Source organism: Cygnus atratus, chromosome 27 (assembly GCF_013377495.2).
Source record: "Cygnus atratus isolate AKBS03 ecotype Queensland, Australia chromosome 27, CAtr_DNAZoo_HiC_assembly, whole genome shotgun sequence".
NCBI classification, from domain to species: Eukaryota; Metazoa; Chordata; class Aves; order Anseriformes; family Anatidae; genus Cygnus; species Cygnus atratus.
The window spans coordinates 1,898,313-1,922,472 of NC_066388.1; the positions used below are offsets into that span (position 1 = coordinate 1,898,313).

The following is a 24,160-nucleotide window of genomic DNA, read 5'->3' on the forward strand; positions in this document are numbered from 1 at the left end:
TTCCTTATTTCCCCATCCCCAAGTGCCCGTACCCCTCTTCCGTCCCTCTGCCCATCCAAGCCTTGCCCAGCTGAGCCCTGGCATCCTCCCTGCTTTGTCCCCACAGGACCGTGTCCCCGATCTGTGCCTTGGGATGCAACTCTACCTCTTCTCTCCAGCCTCTGGAGGGGCTGCGGGGTGGGTTTGGGTTTGGATTTGGATTTTGGGTTTCGGTTTGGCTTAGGGTTTGGGTTCGGGTTTCCCTTCCCACCCCTCCGGCTAGGAGCAGGGCAGGGGCATTTGCTGGAGGAAGCACCCCTTAAAGCTCCGAACAAATCTCTGTTTTGATTAGCTGTGCTCCTAAATGATTTATAATCAGCATAATACAATAATGACAATGACTCCCTAATCAGATTAAACCGCTCTCCATTTGTCTGGGGCTTTGCGCTGTAATCTCTTCCTCCTCTCCCTGCCATCGATTTTTGTTTCCTCGGCTCGAGTTGTGCCCAGCTGAGCATCGCAGAGGGGTTTTCCAGCCTCTGCATCCTCCTCGGCTGGACTTTGTATTCCAGCACACATCCCCTTTTCCACCCTAAAACCCCATTTTAGGGGAAAGGGGAGCTTGGAGGTGATGGAGAAGCCAACCTGAAGCTGTTGGGGCGGCTGAACACCGCGGGCTTCACCCGGCCGTGCCGCTGTCTCTGTGAAATTTGATTAGTGTGAGTCCCTCGTTAGCCTGGCTGGCACGGTACAAACCTCGTTAGAGCCCCAGGATCTTTAAGTGAGGTCCGGAAGGTGTTCCCACTTCTCCCCTTAATGAAGAGAAATAGCGGCGGAGGCGGCCGGAGGGAGCACGCGGCGTGCGTGCGCCGGGATGGCAGCGGGGAGCGGAAGCCAGGCTGGAGGAGGGCGAGGAGAGAGGGCTGTGTTAACACTGATTAATAATAAATAACCGCCATAATGAGCCCTAATTAATAATAGCACATGCTTAAGGAATTGATTCCCGGCGCATGGCAGAATGCCGTTACAAGTCCCTGGTGCTCCGGCTGATGGAGCTGGCGGCGCCGCCAGTGCAGCAAGCAACTGGGATCGCTTGAGGGTGTGGGATGCAGGGATGGGAGCGGGATGGGGATGGGGATCATCCCTGACCACCACAGGAACAGCCCCTAAAAGGATGGGAAAAAGCCTAAGGAGCATTGCAATGCGTCCTGCTGCCTCCTAAACCCCTGCCCATCAGCAGCCAGCAGCGGTGCCACCGCCAGCATGTCCAAGGCACGGCGGTCCCCGAAGGCTCAGATGTCACCGGGACGGGCTGCGGGAGCCACATTTATGGGAAGTCAGCTCCATCGGGAGCCACGTTTATGGGAAGTCAGAGCCAGGTGACAGCCGGGGAGAGAAGCCAGGAGAGCCAGGAGCGAGCTCCGTGCTGCTTCGCCCTCTTCCTTGATCCAATGTTCAGCTGCTGCACAAGCACGCTAGAGATTTTGTTTTATTTTATTTTTTTAACTTTAGTTTTAAGCAAACTTGTGCAGGAGCATCCCTGTGCCCCGCGTGAGCCCCGTGGGGCAGCTGAGCCCGCTGCTGCCTGCGGAGGGGAGCGTGGCTGCCGGTGACCTGGTTGTTTCCCAGCCCCTCCAATTCACGGCGTGATAGATAGATTGATACGGAGCTTTAATCAGTGTAATATATAAAGCACTTAATTTGCCTTATTAAAAGTCTGCACTTTGGATTTTCAGGATCCAGGAAATTAACTCAAGCACCTAACCATTTATTTGATTGAAAGAGATCATAAATAATTCATGCCTTTCCTTCGCCTCCAGTGGAAGACCTGCCGGGTGGCGGGGAAGGCGCTCCCAGCGCCGGCGCCTTTCAGCCCTGCTCGGGGACCTCCCGAGGCCCCTCTGTCACAGTGTCCCCATGCCACTTGTCTCACCCTGTGCTCCCTGGAGCTGCCCTCTTGCACCAGCTTGGGGTGCAGAGCCCCATCCCCGTATGTCCTTTCCAGGGGTCCCTGTGCCCCTTGGAGCTGGGGGCTGTACACGGAGGTGCCAGGCACGGTGCGGCCAGCTCCCAAAGCAGCGGTGTGAGCGGTGCGTGAAGCCAGCTGCCTCCCCAAACCACCTCCTCTTCCCCTCCCTGTGAGCCCTTTAGGGGTGTGCGTGATGGGGAGGTCACAGCAGAGCTGTCACCCCCCGGGGGGGCTCGTGCCTGTCCCCTTCTCACTGCCCCTTCATTCCCAGCTCCGGCCAGCAACGCGCCAGGAAAGCTGCACGCCGCGGGGCGGCCGGCTGGTGCGAGGTCCTGCTGCTTTTATTAGGAGGATAAATTGAATACGGAGCTGCTGCCGTGAGATAAGCGAGCACAGAGGAAACGGCTGAGGTGGGCAGGGGCAGGTAGGGCCTGTGACTCTCGCTGGGGCTCGATGTCTCTGCCAAGGGCACCCAGGGGCTGAGCGGGGCTGGAGGTGGCCGGCAGTGGGAGCAGATTGATCCGGGGCAGGGCAGGCTGTGGTGGGCCTCATCCTGGTCCTGCTGCACGGGACAGAGAGGAGCCAGCCACTAAAACCACCGTGACAATAAAGCTGAGTATTTCATCTATAATTCAGAGGAGCTGGAAAGTGGCTTTATGCGAGATAAAACACGGCTGAGACAGTGGAAATTTATGCCACTGTTTTTGCTGAGCTGGGACGTGGCGCGACCTTCGGAGAGGTGCTGTGCCCAGCCCCGGCACGGCGCTGGCTGACGGTGGGGGCGGCAGGATGGGGTGCTGAGCGTGACCACGGCCCTGTCCCAGCGAGGGCTGGGCGTGCTGACGTCCCTGTGGGTGCACAGAAACCGGCATGCGGGGGTGTTTGCAGGGGGAGGGCTGGAACGGTTGCACGGCGGGTGTGCAACATCCAGCAGGGTGCACGGCCCTGGGGATGTGCATCGGGGAGCCCCCGTGGTGTGGGGTGGGGGTCCCTGGAGTGGGCGATATGGGGCGGGGAGGGGGTCCCTGGAGTGTGCAATATGGGAAGGGGGTCCCTGGAGTGTGCAATGCCACCTAGCTCTTATGGGGTGGGGTGTGCATCCCTGGAGTGTGCAGTATGGGGTGGGGAGGGGGTCCCTGGAGTGTGCGATGCACCTAGATCTTGTGGGGTGGGGTGTGCACCCCTGAGGCTGTGCTCCGCCAGCCAGTCCTTACGGTGTGAGGTGTGCGCCCTCAGTTTGTGCACGGCTAGCCAGCGCCGCGGTGCAGGATGTGCACCCTCTGGGCTGTGCTTTGCCATCCAGCCCCCACAGCACGGGACGTGCACCCCTGGGACCACCCCTCGCCCCCCACCCCTGGCAGCACCCGCTGCTCATCCCTGGGCCGTGCATCACCAGCCAGCCCCCGAGCGCACGGAGCCGGGGGGGTCCCGAGCTCCTGCCGGGGGAACAGAGCAGGGTTTGGGGCCCGGTGCACCGGAGCAGGGCTCTCCCCCGGAGGCTGGGGGGGGGGCGGGGGCTGGCAAAGCCCCGGTGCCCAGCAGCGACCCCGGCCCCATCCTCTGCCCGTACCACGGGCGGACACTGCCCTCCAGCGGGCGCCTCTCGGCCGCAGCTGGCCAGATGCGCACGGCTATGGGGGGGGGGGGGGGGGACACGCAGAGCTCCCCCGGCCCCCCCAGCCCCTGCCCCGGCTCTGCCCCCTCACTGCAGGTTCCTCTTCTTGGCAAACTTGAGGACCACGTTGTCGTACTCGGTGTCCCCGAGCCACTCCTTGCCCTGCGCCACGAAGGGTTGCCGGAGCGGGACGGCTCGCTTGGGCACGGCGTAGTCGTCCCGCTGCGGGTTGTAGGGGTACTCGTGGCCCGAGGGCTCCTCCGGGGCCGCCTGCAGCCTCCACGCCTCCCCCTTCACCTCCTCGGGCTCGTCGTAGACGGTGTGGGCGCACAGACCCTCGGGCTCGTCGTAGATGTGCTCGGGCTTGGCGGCGGAGGCGCGGGGCAGCGGGGGCTGCGCGCCCGCCTCGTGGATGCTGTCGTAGAGCGGGTCCGGAGCCTCCTCGGGGCCGCGGAGGAGGCCGCCGAGCTGCCTGCCCATCAGGGACTTGGCGATGGTGTCGAAGGGCACGGCGTATTCGGATTCGGCCGCCGCATTGGCCGGGGCGTCCTGCCTCCTGCCCTTCTCCGGCGCCTTGCCGGCGCCCGAGGGGGTGGCGCGGTGGAGGGAGTTGCAGGGCTGGGTGTAGAGGCACTTGGCGGTGCCGCCGCCGTGGGGCTCGCCGCCGGGCTCCTCGTGGCCCTGCGTCCAGTTGGGCACCTTGGCTTGGGCGCGCGGCCGCGGGCCGTCGTCCCCGGGGCCGCCCCACCGCGGCTCCTCGGCGCCCCGGCCCCGCTGCGCCTCGATGGCCGACTCGATCACCTGGAAGATCTCGTTGCCTTGCCGGGTCTCGAACTCGAAGTTGCCCTCGCCGGAGGCGCACCGCCGGCCGGCCTCGAAGGAGAAAGTCACCTGAAGAGGGACAGCATCAGGTCCCCGTGACACCCCCACCACCACCAGCCCGCCCTCCTGGCGTCCCCCGTACCTTGTCCCGGCCGAAGCGCCGCAGGAAGCGGTAGGGCCAGCTGTAGAGGATTTCCCTGGTCTGGAGATCCCGCAGCTCCAGGGCTTCCTCCCCTGCTCGTAGGACGAACCGGCCCCAGAGGCGGCAGCGCTCGGAGGACTCGGTGGCCCTCACCATCACCTCGAACTCCTTCTCCAAGCCAGCTGGGCACAGGGGAGGGCGGCGTTTGCAGGGAGCAGAGCCCCGCAGCGCCCACCCCGAGCCGGCCCCGCGCTGGCCGAGCAGGGGGACGAGGGAGGGGGAAGCGGTGTCCGGCCGATAAGGGCTTGAGCCCCGCGGGAGGAGCGCGATAGCGCAGCAAAACCCAACCAAACCGCAGCGCAGGAAGAGCACACAGAGGCTATTTCTGCACCAGGCCTCCCACCACACCGCCTGCACGGTGCTGCGGGGGCGGCTGCTCGCCCACGAGAAGCAGCCCGGGTGCCGAAAGCTGCACCCTCCCCGCGCCCAAACGCCTACCTTTGTCCCGGGAGCTGTACAAGGAGTTTTCCTCCATGGAGAACTCGCCGTTGGCGCCCAGCGAGCCCTGCTGCCCATCCTTCCCCGCTGCCTGCTCCTCCCTGCTCCTCTGCCAAAAAAAAAAGAAACAGCAAGGGGTGACCCTCAGTTCCACCAGCCCCGCAGCAGCTCGGGGTTTCCCCCATGGATCTGGCATCTCCCACCCCATGGTTATCCCACCCATAGGGTCTCCCTCCCCATAGGATCTCCCACCCCATGGTTATCCCACCCATAGGGTTTCCCTCCCCATAGGGTCTCCCCCCCATAGGGTCTCCCCCCTATAGGGTCTCCCCCCTATAGGGTCTCCCACCCCATAGGCTCTCCCACCCCACGGTTATCCCACCCATAGGGTTTCCCTCCCCATAGGGTCTCCCCTCTATAGGGTCTCCCCCCTACAGGGTTTCCCACCCTATAGGATCTCCCACCCCATGGTTATCCCACCCATAGGGTCTCCCACCCCATAGGCTCTCCCACCCCACAGTTATCCCACCCATAGGGTCTCCCACCCCATAGGCTCTCCCACCCCACAGTTATCCCACCCATAGGGTCTCCCACCCCATAGGCTCTCCCACCCCACGGTTATCCCACCCATAGGGTCTCCCACCCCATAGGCTCTCCCACCCCACGGTTATCCCACCCATAGGGTTTCCCTCCCCCTAGGGTCTCCCCCCCATAGGGTCTCCCCCCTATAGGGTCTCCCCCCTATAGGGTCTCCCTCCCCATAGGATCTCCCACCCCACGGTTATCCCACCCATAGGGTTTCCCTCCCTATAGGGTCTCCCCCCTATAGGGTCTCCCACCCCATAGGCTCTCCCACCCCACGGTTATCCCACCCAGAGGGTTTCCCTCTTGCAGGGTCCCCCGCCGAGGCTCCCCGGCCGCGCTCACCGGGAAGGCGAGCTCGCAGAGCCTCAGCACCCAGCCGGCCGTCTCGGAGCTCTCAGCAGCCAGCAGGTAGCGCTTGTCGGTGGTCTCCAGCAGGAAGGGGACGGTGTCCTTGGGGCAGCTGGCGTCGCCGCTCGCCTCCGCCACGTGCACGCAGTCGCTCAGCTTCACCAGCCGCCTGCTGCCCTCGCTCCTCCGCAGCTTGTCGGCCGCCGGCGGCGCCGAGCCCTCGAAGAGCTCCAGGCGGGCGGTGGAGCAGGAGCTTTCCCGGTATAAAACGCCCCAGAATTTCTTCCATTTCTGCCCCGGGGAGAAGCGGGGAAAAGAGGGAAAGCCCAGCGTTAGCCAGCGCTGCTTTCGCCGGTCCAATTTTCGCCCCGTCGGGTTTCTGCACTCTGCTTCTGCCCGCACAGGCTGGCCAAAGCGCCCAGGTGGGTCCTGGGGGGATTTAAACTGGGCAGGGTGGGGGAAAGCGTCTCTGGCACCAAGCGCAGCCAGCAGCCTGGGGGGAGGCGTGTGCTGTGCTGCAAGGAGGAACTGCTCAGCATCATCCTGCCTGGGGGGGAACAAGGTGTGGGAGGCCCCTGGCCATGGCATCCCCCTGCCCACAGCATCCCCCTGCCCTGGGGGATCTGTCCTACGCCTCCCCCCGCCCCACAACACCTGAGATCGATGCTGAGAGCCCCCAGGGGACTTTCAGCTCCTCCTTTACTCCCCTGCCCCTGAAAACACCGAGCTCAGGAGCAATTCCTGGCTCACGGCCTCCAAGGAGGCAGAAGTTCAGTGCAAGCATTTCGCAGTCTGGCTCCCACAACGGCGGAGTGAGAGAGGAGGCAGAGGAAGTTTTGCACCAAAATCAGCATCAGCTGCAAGGGGAACCTGCGGGGCCTGGCAGGCTTTGCCAGCACCATTTTCTGGGGCGTGTTTCTGGGGCTAAGCCCGGCCTCCCCTCTGCCTCTTCCCCATCCTCTGCGGGCTCTGCTCTCCCAGCCGCCCGGCGCGGTGGCTGCTGCCTTGCCGGCGATGTTATCTGCTCCCCTGCTCTGCTCTGCCTGCTCACAGCACCGCCAAGATGGTGGGGACGAAGGCACCACCCTCGCCTTGCTCCAAATTTACCCCGTTTGCTCAGCACCCCCTGCTCCTGCCCCGTGTCCGGCGCCACGAGGGACCCCGCATGGGGGCTGCAGGGCTGCCGGCTCCCCGCAGAGACCTGGGCGCTCTGGGTGCTCGAGCACGGCCCTCGAGAGCAGGGTTTGGCTCTGCCTCTTCCCTCGCCGGGCGTAAACCCGGAGCCGCCCAGGAGAATCCTTCCCCTTCTTGCTCAAGAGCGGTGGCCACGGTTGCTAAGCCCTGGGCATTATCAGCCGGCCGAAGCAGTGACGCGCAGGGCGTTGCATCAGTTTGTGCCCGGCTTGCAGAGCTCCTGGAGGGGGCTGGTGTCCATTTGCGCCGCGTCCCCAGCTCCTTGGATCCCCCCCAGCTCGTCCCCGCAGCCCGTGGAGCCGAAGGATGCTCGGGGTTTGGCTTGGGGAAGGCTCCCGCATCCCCAGATTGCCTTCGTGTACCCCAAATCGCCCCCGGCAGCCCTTCCTCCCAGCCCGGGGGGCACGGCCAGCCTCCCCTTGCCCCAAACCCCTTGGTTCTCCGTGCCCCGCACGAGAGGAACCCCCAAAACCACACCACGAGGCCGCACGACACCGACACCGGGGCGCCAGGGCGATGCCCCGCGACGCCCCCACCGCATCCTCACCTTCCCAAAAGTCTGCTGCAGCTGCAGGTAGAGCGCGCCCTGCTTCACCACCGCCTCCTCCATCCTCCAGCCAGGAGCATCCTCCCTCGCCCCCCTCGCCCACCCGGTCCCCCCAGCACCCCTCCTGCGTGGGGCTGGCGGTCCCCGCCGTGCGCCCCTGCCCGCCCGCCGCCGCGCTCTGCGCCGCTGTGACGTGCGGTCGGCTGCTTCTGTTTCCTCCACATGCTCAGCTCGCGCTCCGGCTTCCTGTGCCGCCGATGTTACCATAAAGGGCAGCCGCCGGAGCAGCTCGGGGACGGCGCTGAGCACCCGCCCGGCCGCTGACGGCCCCGTGCATGTCACCAGCGTGGGGCGAGGGGTGGGAGCCTGCAGCTCCCGGGGAAAGGGCGCACGTCCTGGCTGCAACGCGGTGCCGGCGGTCCTGCAGCTGCACGGCCCCGTGGGGAAAGGACGAGCTTGGAAATCGCACCCGTGACTCAGCCTTCCTATCTGTAAAATGGGCCTAAAAGCACCTCTGTGGGGTGCGGGGCGGCTGAGACTGGGCGCTGATGGAGGGGATCGCTCTGGGGAGGGGCAGCGCGTAGGAAGCTGTTCTGCGCCTCCAAACTCAGGCCTTTTTCTCCCAAAAGCAGGTTGGTTTTTACACCTCTGCTGCAGCCAGGGTGGGAGGTGTTACAGGTTTTGCAGGAAGCGTGTGCTCCCGATAACCATCAGCTGCGGGGGCTCCCCGGCTGCCACCCCGCAGGCTGCCCGTGGGGTGCTGGGCTGCCCCCCGGGCTGGCACCGTGGCCACTGGTGCACGCCGAGCACTGCTGCCGGGGGCGTGCAGGGAATGAATCCCGCGGGGCGTGCAAAGCACTGGATCCTTCGGTGCATGCGGGGGAACCCTCCATGCGTGCAAAGCACTGGATCCCTCGGTGCATGCGTGTGATCCTTACGTGCATGCAAAGCACTGGATCCTTTGGTATGTGCAGGGGATCCCTTGGTGCATGCAAAGCACTGGGTCCCTCGGTGCATGCAGGGGATCCCTCCATGCATGCAGAGCACTTGATCCCTCGGTGCATGCATTGGATCCCTCGGAGCATGCAAAGCACTGGATCCCTCAGTGCATGCAGGGGACCCCCCAGTGCATGCAAAGCACTGGATCCCTCGGTGCACACGTGTGATCCTTACGTGCATGCAAAGCACTGGATCCCTTGGTATGTGCAGGGGATCCCTTGGTGCATGCAGAGCACTGGATCCCTCGGTGCATGCATTGGATCCCTCGGAGCATGCAAAGCACTGGATCCCTCGGTGCATGCAGGGGATCCCTCGGAGCATGCAAAGCACTGGATCCCTCGGTGCACACGTGTGATCCTTACGTGCATGCAAAGCACTGGATCCCTTGGTATGTGCAGGGGATCCCTTGGTGCATGCAAAGCACTGGATCCCTCGGTGCACACGTGTGATCCTTACGTGCATGCAAAGCACTGGATCCCTTGGTATGTGCAGGGGATCCCTTGGTGCATGCAGAGCACTGGATCCCTCGGTGCATGCAGGGGATCCCTCCATGCACGCAAAGCCCTGGATCCCTCGGTGCACGCATTGGATCCCTCGGTGCATGCGAAGCGCTGCCCCCCCCCGGTGCCCGCCCCCCCGGTGCCTCCCGCCTCCTGCCGCCAGGGGGCGCCAGCGGCCGCCTCCGCCTCGGCCCGCACCGGGCAGAGACTGGGGGGGCCCCGCTGGGGTCACTGGGAGCACTGGGAGCACTGGGGTGGGGCGGCGGGGAGGGGCCTGCGCTAACTGGGAGCGCTGGTGCTGGGCCTGCAGGCAGGGGAAGCGATGGTGTGGGGCGCTGGGGACACTGGGAGCACTGGTAGTACTGGGAGCTATGGTACTGAGCTCTGCAGGCACTGGGAGCACTGGTGTTGGGCTCTGGGGGCACTGAAGCTGTGCACTTGGGGCACTGGGAGCACTGGTGTTGGGCCCTGCAGGCACTGGGAGGCACTGGGAGCACTGGTATTGGGCACTGGGAGTACTGGGAGCACTGGTGTTGGGCCCTGCAGGCACTGGGAGCACTGGAGGCGCTGGGAGAACTGGTGCTGGGCACTGGGAGCACGGGTACTGGGCTCTGCATACACTGGGAGTACTGGGAGTGCTGGGAGCACTGGTGCTGGGCAATGGTGGCACTGGGAGCACTGGTGTTGGGCCCTGCAGGCACTGGGAGCACTGGAGCTGTGCACTGGGAAGCACTGGGAGCACTGCAGGCACTGGGAGCACTGGTGGTGGGCTCTGGGGGCACTGGTGCTGTGCACTGTGAGGCACTGGGAGCACTGATACTGGGCTCTGGTGGCACTGGGGACACTGGAGCTGTGCACTGGGAAGCACTGGGAGCACTGGTATTGGGCCCTGCAGGCACTGGGAGCATTGGTGTTCAGCTCTGGGGACACTGGAGCTGTGTACTGGTGGCACTGGGAGCGCTGGTACTGGGCCCTGCAGGCACTGGGAGCACTGGTGTTCTGCTCTGGGGGCACTGGTGCTGGGCACTGGGAACACTGGAGCTATGTAGTGGTGGCACTGGGAGCACTGGTACTGGGCTTTGGGGACACTGGGAGCACTGGGGCTGCGCACTGGTTACACTGGTGCCACTGGCTCCCCTCAGGCCCCGTCACGGCGCGCAGGCCGCGTCCCCTTTAAGCCCCACCCCCCAGCCGCTCCCCGCGCCGCGCAGCGCCGTGACGTCACGCGGGGCGCAGCAGCAGCAGCAGCAGCAGCAGCAGCGCGCGCGCCGGCTGGGGCGCGGCGGGGCGGCGCGCGCAGGCGCGGCGGGGCGGCGGGGCGGGGCGGCGCGCATGCGCACCAGCCCCGGCGGCGCTGGGGGAAGAAGGGGCAGGGGCGGGGGGGGGAGAGGCGGGCGCGCGGCGGGGCCCGGCGGAGGCGGGGGGAGCGGAGCATGAATGGCGCAAGATGGCGGACCATGTGCAGGTGAGGGGGGGCCCGCCCGGCCCCGGGGGGCCACCACGGCCTGCCCGGCCTCTCCTCCGGGCCTCGGAGCCTTCCCGGGGCGAGGCCTCGGCCGGCCGCGGGGTTGAAAGGGGGCGGGGAGGGGGTGGCGGGGCGGTGGGGCCTAAGGGGGGGGGGGGAGGATCCCGTCAGGATCCCCTCAGCACCCCCTCAGGATCCCCTCGGCACCCCCTCAGGATCCTCTCGGCACCCCCTCAGGATCCTCTCGGCACCCCCCTCAGCACCCCCTCAGGATCCCCTCAGCACCCCCTCGGCACCCCCCTCAGGATCCCCTCGGCACCCCCCTCAGCACCCCCTCAGGATCCCCTCGGCACCCCCTCAGGATCCCCTCGGCACCCCCTCAGGATCCCCTCGGCACCCCCTCAGGATCCTCTCGGCACCCCCCTCAGCACCCCCTCAGGATCCCCTCAGCACCCCCTCAGGATCCCCTCAGCACCCCCTCGGCACCCCCCTCAGGATCCCCTCGGCACCCCCCTCAGGAGCCACCTCCCTGCTGCTCAGCCCCGTGTGGGGGCGCTGGGTGCCGGGGTGAGGAGTGGGTCGCTGCATTACCCCCTATATTTTCCCCCAAATCCTCCAAATTGCCCTCTTTCCCTTTAAAAATCCGCTCTCCTTTCACTAAAAAAAAACCCCAAAATTCGTCTCCGTGCCCTCAAAACCCTGCTGCAGGACTGGGTAGAGCTGCCCTCGCAGCTCCGAAGCCCTACCTGGCTCTTTGTTAAATTTTGGGGTGAGAAAGTGGAAGTTTGGGCACCGCCATCGCTGGGTCACGGCTCCGGGGGTTAAAGTTTAACGGCGGGGGCTCGGGAGATGTTTGGCTCCCAGGGAAAACTTGTTTGCAAGCAGGGGTCAGGCACCTGCAGCCTGGCGCAGTGCCTGTGCGGGACGGGCGGAGGTGGAGGGATCGCTCGGCGTCGTGGCTGGGGGTGCTCTGAGCGCTTTTTATCCTCTTTTTCTTCTCCCCGCCGCAGGTAAAGGCACCCAGCAGCAGCTCTGAAGAGCCCTCATGTAGTTCCCGGCAGCAAAGAGAGCGCTAGGTTGGCTTCAGAACTGGCTCTGGATCGCTTTGTGGCAGGAGGACGCGGCGGTTTTGTTGATAGGTTAAATTTTTGGGGGAGAGGGCTTTCCCTCGCGTGAAACTCCGGTCGTCTTGGCGTTATTTGAGCTAAGTTGCACAGGCCGTCAAGCATAATATTCGTTTAACGGATCGGTTGTTGAGTTATCCAGCATCGCCAGGAGATGTTGCCTCTCGGTGTGAATAACCGAGGGCTGGTTCTGTGGCACGTGCTGTGGGATTTGGTCCTGTTTTAACAGGAACTGGGGCTTGCAAACAAATGTTACGGAGTTTAGAAGGTTCGTACAGTCGTGCTGCTGCTCTGTGAGAGCTTTGGTTGGGTTGTGCGTGAAGTCTGGAGTTGTAGCTGTTTGCCAGCACCTGATGGGGCACAAAAATGATGCTTGGGACTGGATCTGAGCTTGAGTTGTTCGCGATATGGAGCGGTAGGATGGTGAACTTCTAGGGCTGTACCCAGGGAGAACATCGTGTTCTCGTAGGTCTTTAAAAACTGGAGATTATGCGAAGTCAGAGGGCCCACGCGTGGCGCTGGGGATACCGTGCGATGCCTTCCCGGTGAGCTCCTCTTCCAGGGGAGGCCGCTCGGTGCCTGGAACCAAAGTGGTGCTGGTGCAGGGGGCTGCGAGAATCGGGCGATTTTTGGGTGGCTGAGAACTCCTCCAGCCTTAAAGTGAATTGCTGCACACCGACTTGTCCGTTTCTCCAAGAACTTACGCGACCTTTTTTTGAATGCATATTTCTGTCGGATCCGGGGCTTGCAAGCGTTGCCTAAACTTGTTCGCAGCAGAAGCAGAGGAAAGCACTGAGGACAGCAGGAGAGTTAGCTTCACGGGCGAATATGAATCCTGTTCCCCTTTCCCCCTCTGCCTTGGAAACAGATTCGTTTCATCTTCCTTCTGCTTTTCTTACCTCTTAGATGTTTTCCAGGCCGTTGCCCTAAAACAGGATGCGCTTACTGGGAGTGAATATCCCTGTGGGGGAGTGTTTGTTGTAGGACGGCGACTGGTTCTGTGGCTTTGCGGGTCGGACGTTCCATTCGTTTCGATTTTTTTAAAAATACGTAGCTTCGTGCCACTTAAAAATCATTGTCACCGCCATGTGGCGTGTTGCCTGCTCTTGGTAAGCTGACTCCAGGCTGAAATGAAAGGATTTTGGTGCCCGTCAGATGTAAAAGGACAAGTACGGAGGTGGGTGCTCAAATAGACAGGTAAGGAATCTGGTATCTTAAAGGAAATCACACCTTTTTTTTATTTTTTTTTCCTTCTTTACCTGATTTTAGGCTCAGGTCAGGGTGTTCCAAATCCCGGAGGTTTTCACCAAGCTTTCCTATTTTTTTACCAAGCTGACGGCGCTCTGCTCCCAGCTGGGAAACGTCTGTGCTGGGAGCAGCTCTGGGTGGGTGCAGGTGCTGTGCTGGGGCAGGCCGCCATCAGGAGCTCCCTTCCAGTTCCCTTACAGCTGTAGCAGAAGGAACTCCTTGGAAAACCTTCATTTGCCCCCAGAAGTGCTCAGGTAGGCGCTCCCGGGTCGCTTTCCCCCTTGCACACTGGTGACGTACAGAAGTCAGGCACCCCACGTGTGAGCACGGGGCTGGATGTGGGGACTGGGGAGGTTTTCAATTTTCCTACCGGTGCTGGAGGGCTCAGCGAACGCCCTGCTGCTCCCGGTGCTTTCTGAGGCCTCTTCCCGGGATGTTTCACTCCATCCCTAATAGAACCTGCCTTTTTTTCCTTGTGTTTCTGTGTTCTAAAGGACATTGTGTTGGCTCAAACACAAAATCTAATTTGGCTCTAGAAATCTATAACATTCGGCTTGCTCCGGAGGAAACCCTGGAGACTGAGATGCGTGTTTCCCATTTGATATCTCTGCAACCTTGCCCTCGCTTGGTAAAAGAGTCACGACTTAGCCTGCTGCCCAGCTGCGAATTGCTTAGAATACTTTTTCACTTGTTTTAGTTCAAGGTTTTACCTTCCGTGCGTGTGGTTGGAGGCGCCGCAAGCTCTCGCGGCGGAGGACTTGTATTTATCTCAGAATAGCCCAAGGGAGGGCTCCGGGCCTGGGGAGGGTAAAGGCACTGCTTGGACTAAAAATAGAGCTGGCAGCATTTCTTTTGCAAATTAGGCTCTTTTTTTTTTTTAACTATGCACTTCTTTAAGCCGCGCTGCTGCTGCTTGGATGCTCGGCGCTGGAGCCGCAGAGTGGGATTCCGGCTGGAACGTCGAGGCTTGCAGTAGCAGAAGCTCAGTCCCTCGAGGTCCCGGCAGCCAAACTTTGAATAGAAAGGCACAAACCCTTTTCGGCTTTGGGGGCTCCGCCAGCAGCAGTTCTTGTTGCCTGCTGGCTGGAGCGATTTTGGGAGGACTCCTCGGCGGCAGGTAAGGCTCCGCTCGCTCTCCCTCGCCTCCAGCCGCCGGCGTTTTGAAGCAGCCCGCGTGGGAGCTGCCTTCTCGGTGGCTTTTCACGCTCGTTAGCAGCCCGCCGAGAGGCGGGCTCGGCGTGAAACCCCTGCCCGGTGCAAATCTGTGAGAGACTTCGTTGGATTCAGGGAGCTGCTGCTTTTTGTCGGGCTTCATAGCACAGCCGGGGCTCCTCGGGCGCGAGCCGGCCGCACGCTGTGCCCCGAGGGCAGGCTGCAGCAGCCCCGTCTCCTCTCCCTGCTCGAGCCACCCAGAAGATGTTCCGTGTTCCCTCTGACAGCCGGCGCTAATGCAGTTAGGGGGGATTTGTTCGTTTTAATCATTTTAAGAGAACGCTGGCTGCTCGCTAGCTGAGGAACTTTGTTATCGTTAATAATGCCTCGCCCCCCTGGGCTGGGGGCAGTGCAGGTGGTTCTGATGAGCCCGAAGGGCTAAAGCAGAGTTTAAGAACTTGTACTTTCACTGCTTAAGGTTGCTGGTGAAAATGTAAATTTGTCTTCCTGCTTCTCTCTCAGCTGCGGTTTCAAGCAGACGTTTAGGAGCATGCGATGCTTTTCTGGTGATAGGGCTGTGTGACTTGGCTGCGAGGGGCTGATTTTTGGAAGAGTGACCGGTTCTGGTCGGTGTAAACTGGCAGTGCGGGGGCCAAACAGGTCTGCGTAAAATCCTAAACGTGCCCAGCAAGCGCGGCATCGCGCCGCAGGCGGGAAATGCGTCCTGCCTTGACTTCCTCGGGGTCACGCAGGACAAACAAGCCGTTAAATGATAAGGTGTCGCTTACGGCCTTCGTCGCAGCTCGGGCGCTTGGTGCGCGGTGGGGACGTCCTGAATCCCCTGGAGGTCTCCCTGTCCTGGTGCCGTGAGCGCAGAGCTCAGGGCTTCGGTGGGAAGCTGCACGTAAACGCTTCTGACAACTTCAGAGGCAGAGTAGACCGTGAGGATCTGTCGGTTGTCGAATCGTCGGCGTTTTCAGCTGCGATGGGCAGCGCAGCTGCAAGGCGCGTGCGGCCGGTGGTGGGGTTCTTGGTGGGTAAGGTTAGGGTGTGTTAACTCGAACGAAATAACCAAAGGTGCTGCTGGCAGGCAGTTGCTAAACTACCCAGAGCACCTCGGCAGAAGCTTGAAGCCTCGCCTTCTATTCGTAAGGACAAAACGCGAAGTTTGTTCGAGGTTCCTGCCGCTCGAATGGTGGTGGTCCGCCACGGGGGGAGCTCGTCGTGCGGTCGGGGTGAAACGCCAGCTCCACGCCCTGGCGCTCGACGCCCTGCTCTGAAAATCGGGCGGTGTGAGATCGCGGTGAGGGACGTGCTTCGCGAGCCTGGCGTTCGGGTACGGGGTGGGGGCAGACGTTTGCGTCCTGCCCGGTGCTCGTGTCGTTCGCAGCTGGCCGGAGCTGCACCTTGCGCAGTGTTGGTGTGCCGCGGGTGGGCACGGGGTGGAAGATGGAGCCGCAGCAGCAAGTGCTGGTTAAACGTTGCATCGGGCGCTCGTGGGGGGAGCTGGAGGCTCACCTGGTGCGAGGCCGGCGTGCCGATCTGCGCCCTGCTGGGGGCAGAGCTGGGGCTGTGTCAGCGCTGTGGTACAAGTACATTTGTCTCCTAATGCTCTGCTCTCGCCCTTGTCCTTCTTTGAGATCGTTCAAACAGCTTATAAAGTGTAACCGCGCTTCTTTCTGCTTGCTGCACGTGGGTAGTTTCAAGTGCAAATGTAGAATTGTAGCTGAACTTTCTAACTTGAAGTTTACAGTTCTCCTTTGAACGTAAATTATACAGGAATGCTTCTAGCGGAACTTGAATTTATAAATTTTTACAGTTCTCCTTTGAACATAATAAATTATACAGGAGTGCTTAACGGTAACGAGAAAATAAAACAAGAAGACATTCGCAAGAATAGGATAGGCAAATAGTGTCCTTACCCGCCAATGTCAAGTAAGCACGTTGCTACTTTGAAGAGTAGCTTGATCGGATTTCTTGTCATCTGGAAACCTTGAATTCTGTAAAAGGTGGACTATTTTTTTCCCAAAAAGGTGATGTTTGGAAGGTTTCTCTCCCGATGTGGCAGGCCAGCAAGTCAATCTGTAAAGTTTGTGTCCGTATGATCAGACGGAGGAGGCGATGGGTCAGTGCCGATGGCTGTCGGTTCTTTATCTCATTCTTGGTTTTATTTCATGCCAAGTTGCCGCGGCACCCGTACTTGCGTTGGGTTTCATGGACTGATCGGCACTCGTGATTGCTTTTGCCTTTATAACTGCAGGATTTAAAATAGCGCGGTTCTAGAGATATTAAAATGATGTAAAAGACGCAGGGTGGCGAAGCATCCCGTGGATGGTTCCGTGCTGCTCACTGGCATCCCGGCTGTGGCTGGAACAACTCTGGCTGTGGCTCGGAACGGAGAAGGGGCTTTAGCCCGCTGCTGTCGGGCTTTGTCACGCCTCGAGACACGAGAACGTATCGGGAGGGAGAGGGCGATAAACCTTTTGGCTTCAGCCAGGCACCTTCGTGGTCTCAGGAGTCCCTTCGAGGTCTCAGGACTGCTGCTGCCCCCAAGGGTCGGGGCTCCTGTCCCAGCTGGCGCGGTGTTTCTTGCTCCGGACTACCTAAAGCCCCACAAATCCGGTCGCCCACTGGCTAAGATCATCAGAAAGATTTTTGTTGGTAGAGAAACGTGTCACTTAGCCTCTTTATTTTGTCACAGGATTGTCGACAGCCCGTGTGTCTTACGTTGTAAGACCAGTTTATGAAAGGAAAAGCCTCCCTTTTTCTGCTAAATACCTCCGCTTCAGGATCAGCTCTAAATCCTTTCCATCCTTTTTTATCTGTTGCCACTAAAATGAGCTCTGCGTCCACGTACCCTGTGGACTCACAACTTCGGATCTGCACAGGATCTGTGTCAGGCCCGCGGTGGCGTTTTCCTTCATGCATGGTTCCTCAACGCACCTTCTACGTGGTTTATTCCTCAGCCCAGTGTTCTGATTTAATTGTTCTGCTAAACACCCTGGGCAAGGATGTTATTTCTGTGTCATCCGAGTGTTTTGGATTCCCGTTTGAAGCCGCGGTGCCCTCGTATCGCCAGCTCGGTGTTTGTGAACGCGGTGATTACAGGAGTTATAGTCCAAGGACGCTGTACTGGAAAGCGCTAATTCGGTTGTTTCTCTTCTAGCCACAGATAACGTCCGTAGCTGCAGCTTAGCCGGTGACTCGGAGGCAACTTGCAGCGCTCGAGTCATTTTGCCGCTTCTGGACGGTGCGTTTGGGCAGCCCCGAAGCAGCTTCCTTGCTGGAATGCGTTCTCTGCTGGGTAGCAACGGGTAGAGGGGATTTTAGCGAGGTTTGGCTCCTCCGAACGGTCGCAGCTCTCCCTTCTCGGTGCCTTCAGCACCGCGCTTGCCCCACGTGCGTGTTGTGCTTGCTGTTTCCTAATTTCCTGGCTGCTGCTCGTTAGGAAACGGCCAGCCTCTGCCAGACGAAAAGCCCTCAGCCGCACGAGGAGCATGCAGTTCTCACAAAGCGAGGTCGAAACCGTGGGATTTCTGCAGCAGCGTGTTAGCTGTGGCGTACAACCGAAAAGGTAAGGAGAAGCAGGGGTGACTCACGCTCCCATTGTTGGAGCAAAGGTGTTGGTGCTGCTCCAGCCGCCCGGTTTTGTTCCGAAATCGCAGGAGCACCTGCCTGCTGCGCTTACTGAGGCACTGCGGGGCCCTCGCTTAGGGCCCTGCTGGGTCCTCCCACGGGGAGAAAGGCTTTTCTTGGGGTAGAATTCAGTAATTTATCCGTTCCTAGATGTGGGCTTGGATTACAGCACCGGGGAGCTCTCCTTACAGCTTCAGCAGCGTCAGTGGGGATCGCTGCTCTCGTTTTATTCTTACATTTTCACCCAAGAGCTCTCTGCTCTTGTTTTATTTCCCCATTTGTTCTACGACAAGGTGCTTCCCTCCTCTCCTAAATCACGTATTCAGGTGAATAACACGGCACAATTAGATGTAATCTTCAGAGGAGATGATAGATATGTGACCACTTTTCCAGAGGAGTCAGACCTTCCAATTAGCAGCTTAAAAAAAAAACACAGCGTGTGCATCATATCAGGCTCAGTGCTGCACGTGGAGGGGAAGCCAAGATGCTGCCTGAACGTTTTTCATTTGGGGAAAGGTAATGAAACCGCTCAGGCAAACATTATGACAGAGAAATTTAGCAACTTGAGTTTAGTAATTGTTTTTATTGCCTTTTTTTTTTTTTTTTTTTTTTTAGTTTTGAAATTAAATATTACTTGGTTGCAATAAATAAATGTTACGGCTTGTTTCACGGGCGACTTCTGCTCAGATTGTACGCCTGTCTGAGAAGAAGAAACCATTCCTTCGGGCTGGTTTCCCCTCCATCTCACAGCTAAAAGTGATGCTGTGCCCGTGGCCTTGGGAGATGCCAAATCTGCTTTGGGTTTCCCGAGGTCAGAGCAAAGACCCCCGCGGCTGCGTGGCACGAGGGGCTGAAAACCTCCAGCTTCACCCTGTGTTTCGAGATTCTCTTTTCCCCCGGGGCGTTTTTAAGGCGTAGCTGTGTTCGGCAGGCTTCGGGCTGAGTTCATCCTCCTGCAGTCAGCACAAACAGCGGATTTCGCCCTTGGTACCCGGGCGAGCTCAGCGGTGGTGCCACGTAGCTCGCTCCAGCGCGCAGCGAGGAGGCGCAGAGGAAGGACGTACGGCTCCCTGCTTTGTCGGCGTTTGCAGCACCTCGTGCGGTGGATCTAGGTGTTGTCGCAGGGGAGCAGCGCTGGGAGCTGGGGTCACCAGCTTCGTGAGCTTATTTGGGGTGGATTAAGTGAAAAGTGCAAGCCCCCGACGCAGCGAAATAAACACAGCCAGCTGGTCAGCACCAAAAGCGGGGTCACATCCCGTTTTCACCGCAGCCTTTTGTCCTTAAAACCGATTCTGATGTGCTGTCAAACCTCCTCTTAATTTTTCATGGCTGTGGGTGTGCGCGCGCACGTGGATTCTGCCTGCACCTGACGTCCCGGTGAAGGCCAAGCGCAGCCGTCATACCTCAGAGGTATGATCGGTTTCAGGACGGCTCACTTGGGACGTGCCCTGTGTGTGAAAGCTGAGCGCTAGCTCTTTTTCCTCCTAACTTCCTACCAGATGGCTCCGTAAGTGCAGCCGTGTGTGTGGCTAAGCCTCGATAACATTACGCAGCAGTCGTCCTTTGCGCCCAACTAGAATATTGAAGAGTTTCTGCTGCGTCTCCCCAGCCGCTAAGGGTATCGCGTTCCTGTTCTTGAGGCTCCTTGGGCTGGAGGCCATCCTCGTTTCCGCGTGACGCATGAGGCTGCGTGGTGGCAGGAGTTAGGGGGATGTTGGTGTTAATTTGAAGCGTTTCTCTAGTCGCTCTACAGCATCGTGGAGTAAAATGGCGGGGCTGAATCCCGACAGAAGTCCCCTTCCAGCCTGGCTTGAAGACCATTTGTCTTGGAGAAAGAAACGAGAGCTTTATTGATACCCGGAGAGATGCGGGGAGCTGCCTGAAAGTACCGCTGCAATAAATAATTTTGTGAGATGTGCTGGAAGGGCGTAAGTGAGTTTGCTTTCTCTGTTATTAGTAGGATAAATGGAAACGGGCAATTTATTGCTCGGATTCTCTTAACAAATGAGGGTGATGAGCCATGAGACCTCGATTTTACAGTGACGAGTACTTACCGAGTGCATCATACTGGTCCTTGGCAGTTAGCAGTTGCATCGCTCAGCTTAAAAGCTTTTTTATTTTTGGTTGAAATACCTGACATTCATCGAGTGACCTGAGGCATTCTCTGAGCCTCAGTCGCTTCAATCACCGGGGCCCGTTGACTGCTGCGATGGATCTTCATTGCACGGCTGCATTTGTTAAATCCCAGCGCTTCCGAGCCCTGACTGCTCGCCGCATCTCCCTCCTCCTGGTCTCGCCGAGAAGTCAGCGAGGGACTGGGGGGAGCCAGCTCCTGTCTGCAGCTCCGAAACCCGGCGCAGGATCGGACCCAAGGCTTCAGGTGCCGCGCTGGAGCGGCGTGCGCAGCCCCTGCCTCTTGTGCGGCTCCTTTTAACACCGCATGAGTGTTCAGAAGCACGTACGCGTATGGCAAGTACAGAAATCCACATTTCTTGGCCATAAAACCTTCAAAGGAAAGCAGGAATGGATGGTGGCCCCTTCCCACCCCCGGAGGTGCCAAGGCTGGAGGTGGGAACGTGGTGACTCTACTTCTGGTGCCTGTTGCGTGCTCCCAGTGATGAAGGACACACAGATCTCGTTGCATGCCCTCTGGTTTCCCGGCGCTCGCAGGGGCTGGCTGCGATTATCACATATGGGGGAATCGGTCGGGGGATACGAGAACGGCTGAGTGTGCTTGGGATGAAAATAACCGTATGAAACATGTTGCAGGATCCCTGGCTCAGGGAGTCAGTAACCAGAAGGCAGGAAGAAGGAATGGCTTGGAAACAATGTGCGTCTGGAGGAATTACAGCAGCGCACATCCTTCAGGATAAGAACCACCAGGCAGCAGCAAAGTTTTGGCTTGATCTCGTTAAGCCAAATGCTCCATTTTAGACGTCTGCATCTGCGAGCCTCTTGCTCGCCTCCTCCCCCTGAGCCGTCAGGGCTCGCTCCGCGCTCCTGCCTCCTTTCCGGCTCTGCCATCTTGAGCGTGCCGAACACAGCGTGCGTTTCCTCAATTTTCTGAAATGGGAACTGTCAGCGTGGCGAAGTCAAACTCTATTGAGCTAAACCTGCCTAGAGCTTATTGCAGCCCTTGGATGTAAAGAGCGTTGCTTAAGCAACCGTGTAATATAAGATCAATTCCACAGCCGTCCCCCAGGGACTCCTTTCAGGTAGCTGTTATTTTCCTTGTAGTATTTATCATTTTAAAGATGATCACACATTGTTTATCTTCACCATGGGGAAAACACCGAGCAGTGATGAGTTTTGTTTGCAGCTTGTAGCATAAATAAGATTCATGGGTTGCTTTTCTTCCGTGTTTTGAGCTTCACAGCAACTTTTGGTGGGCAAGCATCTGAGGCCGAGATCTTATAAAGGGGATGCCGTATACGGAGGAAGACTCAATTCTTCCCAGCGTTTGACATTAAAGAAATAAGCAGCAACATGTTGCAGGGTTCATAGGTGTTCCTGCTCCCCCGTGGAGGAGAACACGTCGTGCTGAGCCCAGCGGAGAAGACAACCGGTGGCTCTGGAGGACGCTGGTCTGCAGCAAACCTTCCTCCGAGCTCCTGCTGCCAGGAGGAAAGGGAGTGGAAGCTGTGCTAATCATTTGTCGAGTTGGGTAGGCTCTGATAAACATTCCCTCGGTGAAAAACGCTGCTTCTGCATACAAAACAATCACGTTTGGGTAAAATGTCGCGCGTTTCGTGTTGTGCTGGCTGGGATCCTCCAGTGGATCCTGCCCCGGTAGGGCTGCGCTGCAGTCTGGGGGGATGGAGCAAAAGCTGGTGGGGTTTCTGTCGTGTGTTTTTGTTTTCTTGTAGGGGCACAAACTTATTTGACTTCCGTTCGCAGCAGCACAAATATTTAATTATAAATAGCCGCAGTAAATTGACCTACAAGAGAAGATTCTCTCTCCTTTATTTTTGGCACCCTGAGTCAGTTGTTTTTTCGGCACAGGTTGGCTAGAGAAACGGATTATAAAATAATCCAAAACGACACTTAAATTTTAAAGTATTTAACGTTAAATTAAAAAATAACCGATCTCTGTAACGTAAACTGTAAAGGCTGTATGGGAAAAGCATTCGCTGACAGCCCGTTTGCCTGGCTCCCGTGTCCAGCAGTCGTCCGAGGATGATTTGAGCCCAAACGCTGCACTGTCGGTCAGTGCTTGTATCGGGGGTGTTGGTGACCTCTGTTTGCTTTCCCACCCTGCTTTCCCTCCCTGAACCTGCTCATTTAAAGCTCTGCGGGCCAGCAAAACGTAACTGAATACATCCAAACGTCACGTTGGGATAAAAATCTTCCCCGTGGACGTCGGGGAAAAGTGTCGGGATTGTTTGGGTCTTGACTTCAGAGGGGAAAAAGCGTGTGCGCACAGGAGGGGCGGGCAGATGGTGGCAGCCCGTGCTGAGCTCCGAGCCGAGGAAGCTGATGTGAGTGCTTCTGTGAGGAATACGGTGGCAGTTTGGGGCTTTTAAGCGTGCGTTTGAGATAAATGCTCCTGTCTGGGAGCTGGCTGCTGTGCCAACTTGTTGTTCAGCCTGGGTACGGTGCCAAGTCAGAGAGAAATGGGACCAAAAGGGTTTTCGTTACCGCAGAAGTACCTTGGGTGCACCAATGCGTGTTAACACGACCGAAAATCCTCGGGTTTCGGTGCCGCCACCAGAGGAGCAGATCGGAGCAGTCGGGGAGGCTGGGAGGCAGCGACGAGGGGGGTTTTGGGGGTCGGGGCTGCCCCCAAGACTCAGCACTGCTGGTGGCCAAGCGCCGTCCCAGGTCCCAGCCCCGATGGCTCGCCCGCTGCCTGGGCACCTCTAGGTGCAAGCACCCGGCTTCTCAGCTGGCTCCTCAAGTTTGCTTTATAGAGCCCTTTCCGAGCTGCTTGTCCTGAAAAGAGTAAAAAACTCACATTTGGGTTAGTTGTGATTGCTTTTGGTGCTTTTTCTTCTTTTTGCCTCGCCTTTCGCACCGTTGGCGTGCGGCGCCAGCGGGGTGCCGGAGCGTTTCTGCGTGCCCCGTGCTCTGCTGTCTCATGCTCTGGTGCTTATCTGCAACACGCAGGGCTCTTGCCCTGCACAGTCATTACACTAAATGCCTTTTTTTTTTTTTATCTTGGCTGGAGGAGTAGGTATAGCCCGGTCTCTGTAGTGAAATAATCCCCACCTCCTTGCTGCCCCCACCGTCCGTGGCATTTGGGAGCTGGATGCTGGAGCAAAGGTGGCTTGAGTTCTCTCCCCGTGGTGGAGAGGAAGGGAACGCGCTGCTCTCGTCGCTGCAGTATTGAAATGCGCTGAAAATGGAGCGCTGCAAACCCGGAACGTGGTGTCAACAGCTCAGTGCCTCTGCCTGTCAGCGGGACAGACAGGTTAAGGCACAAGGGGAGAAAATAAACTTCTTGGTGGGGTGTCCCTGAGAAGCGTGCCTGAAGGTTTGTTGTCAGAGCGCTTTGGTTGGATTACAGCTTGTCGTGAGTGTTTTGGGGTGTTCGAGCACAGTCAGTTAAAGAAAAATAAAATGAAATGACCCTTCGCAGCCTTGGAAAATGGGTGGAAGTTCTACATTTGGACCCCAGCGTGCCCTTTGAATTGCCCTCGTAGGCTTTGGTGTTTCTCTTTATGAGCCCTAAAATGCTCGGTGTCCTGCGTTTTGGGGGACAGCGCGAGGACGAAGCACGAAGCGAGCTGGAGGATTGTCTGCACGGGGACACAGGAGGAGTGACACGGAGCAGCAGGAGCCGCGATGTTAAGAGCGTGCTGATACCTGGCCCGGGTGCGCGGCTGAACCCGCCGTGAGCAGCACCCACGTCTGCTCTCCGCGGAGCTGCCGGAGATATTTGCTCTGAGCCCCGCAGGCCGAGCGCTCGCCGTGGCTCCGAGGGAGTTAACGGAGCGCGATGCGCACCAAGGCTGGCACGGATCATGCGCCGCACAAACAAGGGAGTTCTGTCGGGGCCAGCGCCGAACAAAAGGAGCCATGTTGGTGCCACCGAGTCCCCGGCTGCAGCGGGGGATCGCTGCCAGAGGTGTGAGGAGTGCTCACTACAGGGAAATCCTCTGCCCGAGCTGCTCGAGGAGTTAATGCAGGGTGGTGTGAAACTCGGTGCAAAGAGCTCTGAAAAAAAAAACAAACAAACAAACAAAAACCAAACAGACGTTTCTTTCCGAAGGTGTCAGCTCTGCTCGGGATCGCTGCTGCTCGGCTGGGTCCTCGTGGTGCCGCCGGGCTGACGCCTCCCCGCGAGCCGTTTGTAAGCCACCAGCTTTCCAGCTCCTTTGCAGCAGAAAAAGTAGAG

At 59.1% G+C, this 24,160-nt stretch overlaps 2 protein-coding genes across 3 annotated transcripts in view; one reads left to right on the forward strand and one right to left on the reverse strand.

The window, feature by feature from the left end:
• Nucleotides 1-1,489: 1,489 nt before the first annotated feature.
• DOK2 (docking protein 2) lies at nt 1,490-7,762 on the reverse strand. Its single transcript, XM_035562660.2, has 5 exons — nt 7,700-7,762; nt 5,953-6,249; nt 5,026-5,134; nt 4,528-4,709; nt 1,490-4,454 (listed from the first exon to the last, which is right to left on the reverse strand). The coding sequence occupies exons 1-5, from the start codon at nt 7,760-7,762 to the stop codon at nt 3,651-3,653; spliced, it is 1,455 nt and encodes a 484-aa protein (XP_035418553.1). The 3' UTR covers nt 1,490-3,650.
• A 2,826-nt stretch (nt 7,763-10,588) lies between these two features.
• The window catches only part of XPO7 (exportin 7), a 47,256-nt gene continuing 33,684 nt past the window's right edge, over nt 10,589-24,160 (forward strand). For both annotated transcript variants that reach the window (XM_035562661.2, XM_035562662.2), the window contains exon 1: nt 10,589-10,663. In XM_035562661.2, the coding sequence (XP_035418554.1) occupies nt 10,646-10,663 (18 nt within the window). In that variant the 5' untranslated portion in view covers nt 10,589-10,645. The remainder of the gene's footprint in view (nt 10,664-24,160) is intronic.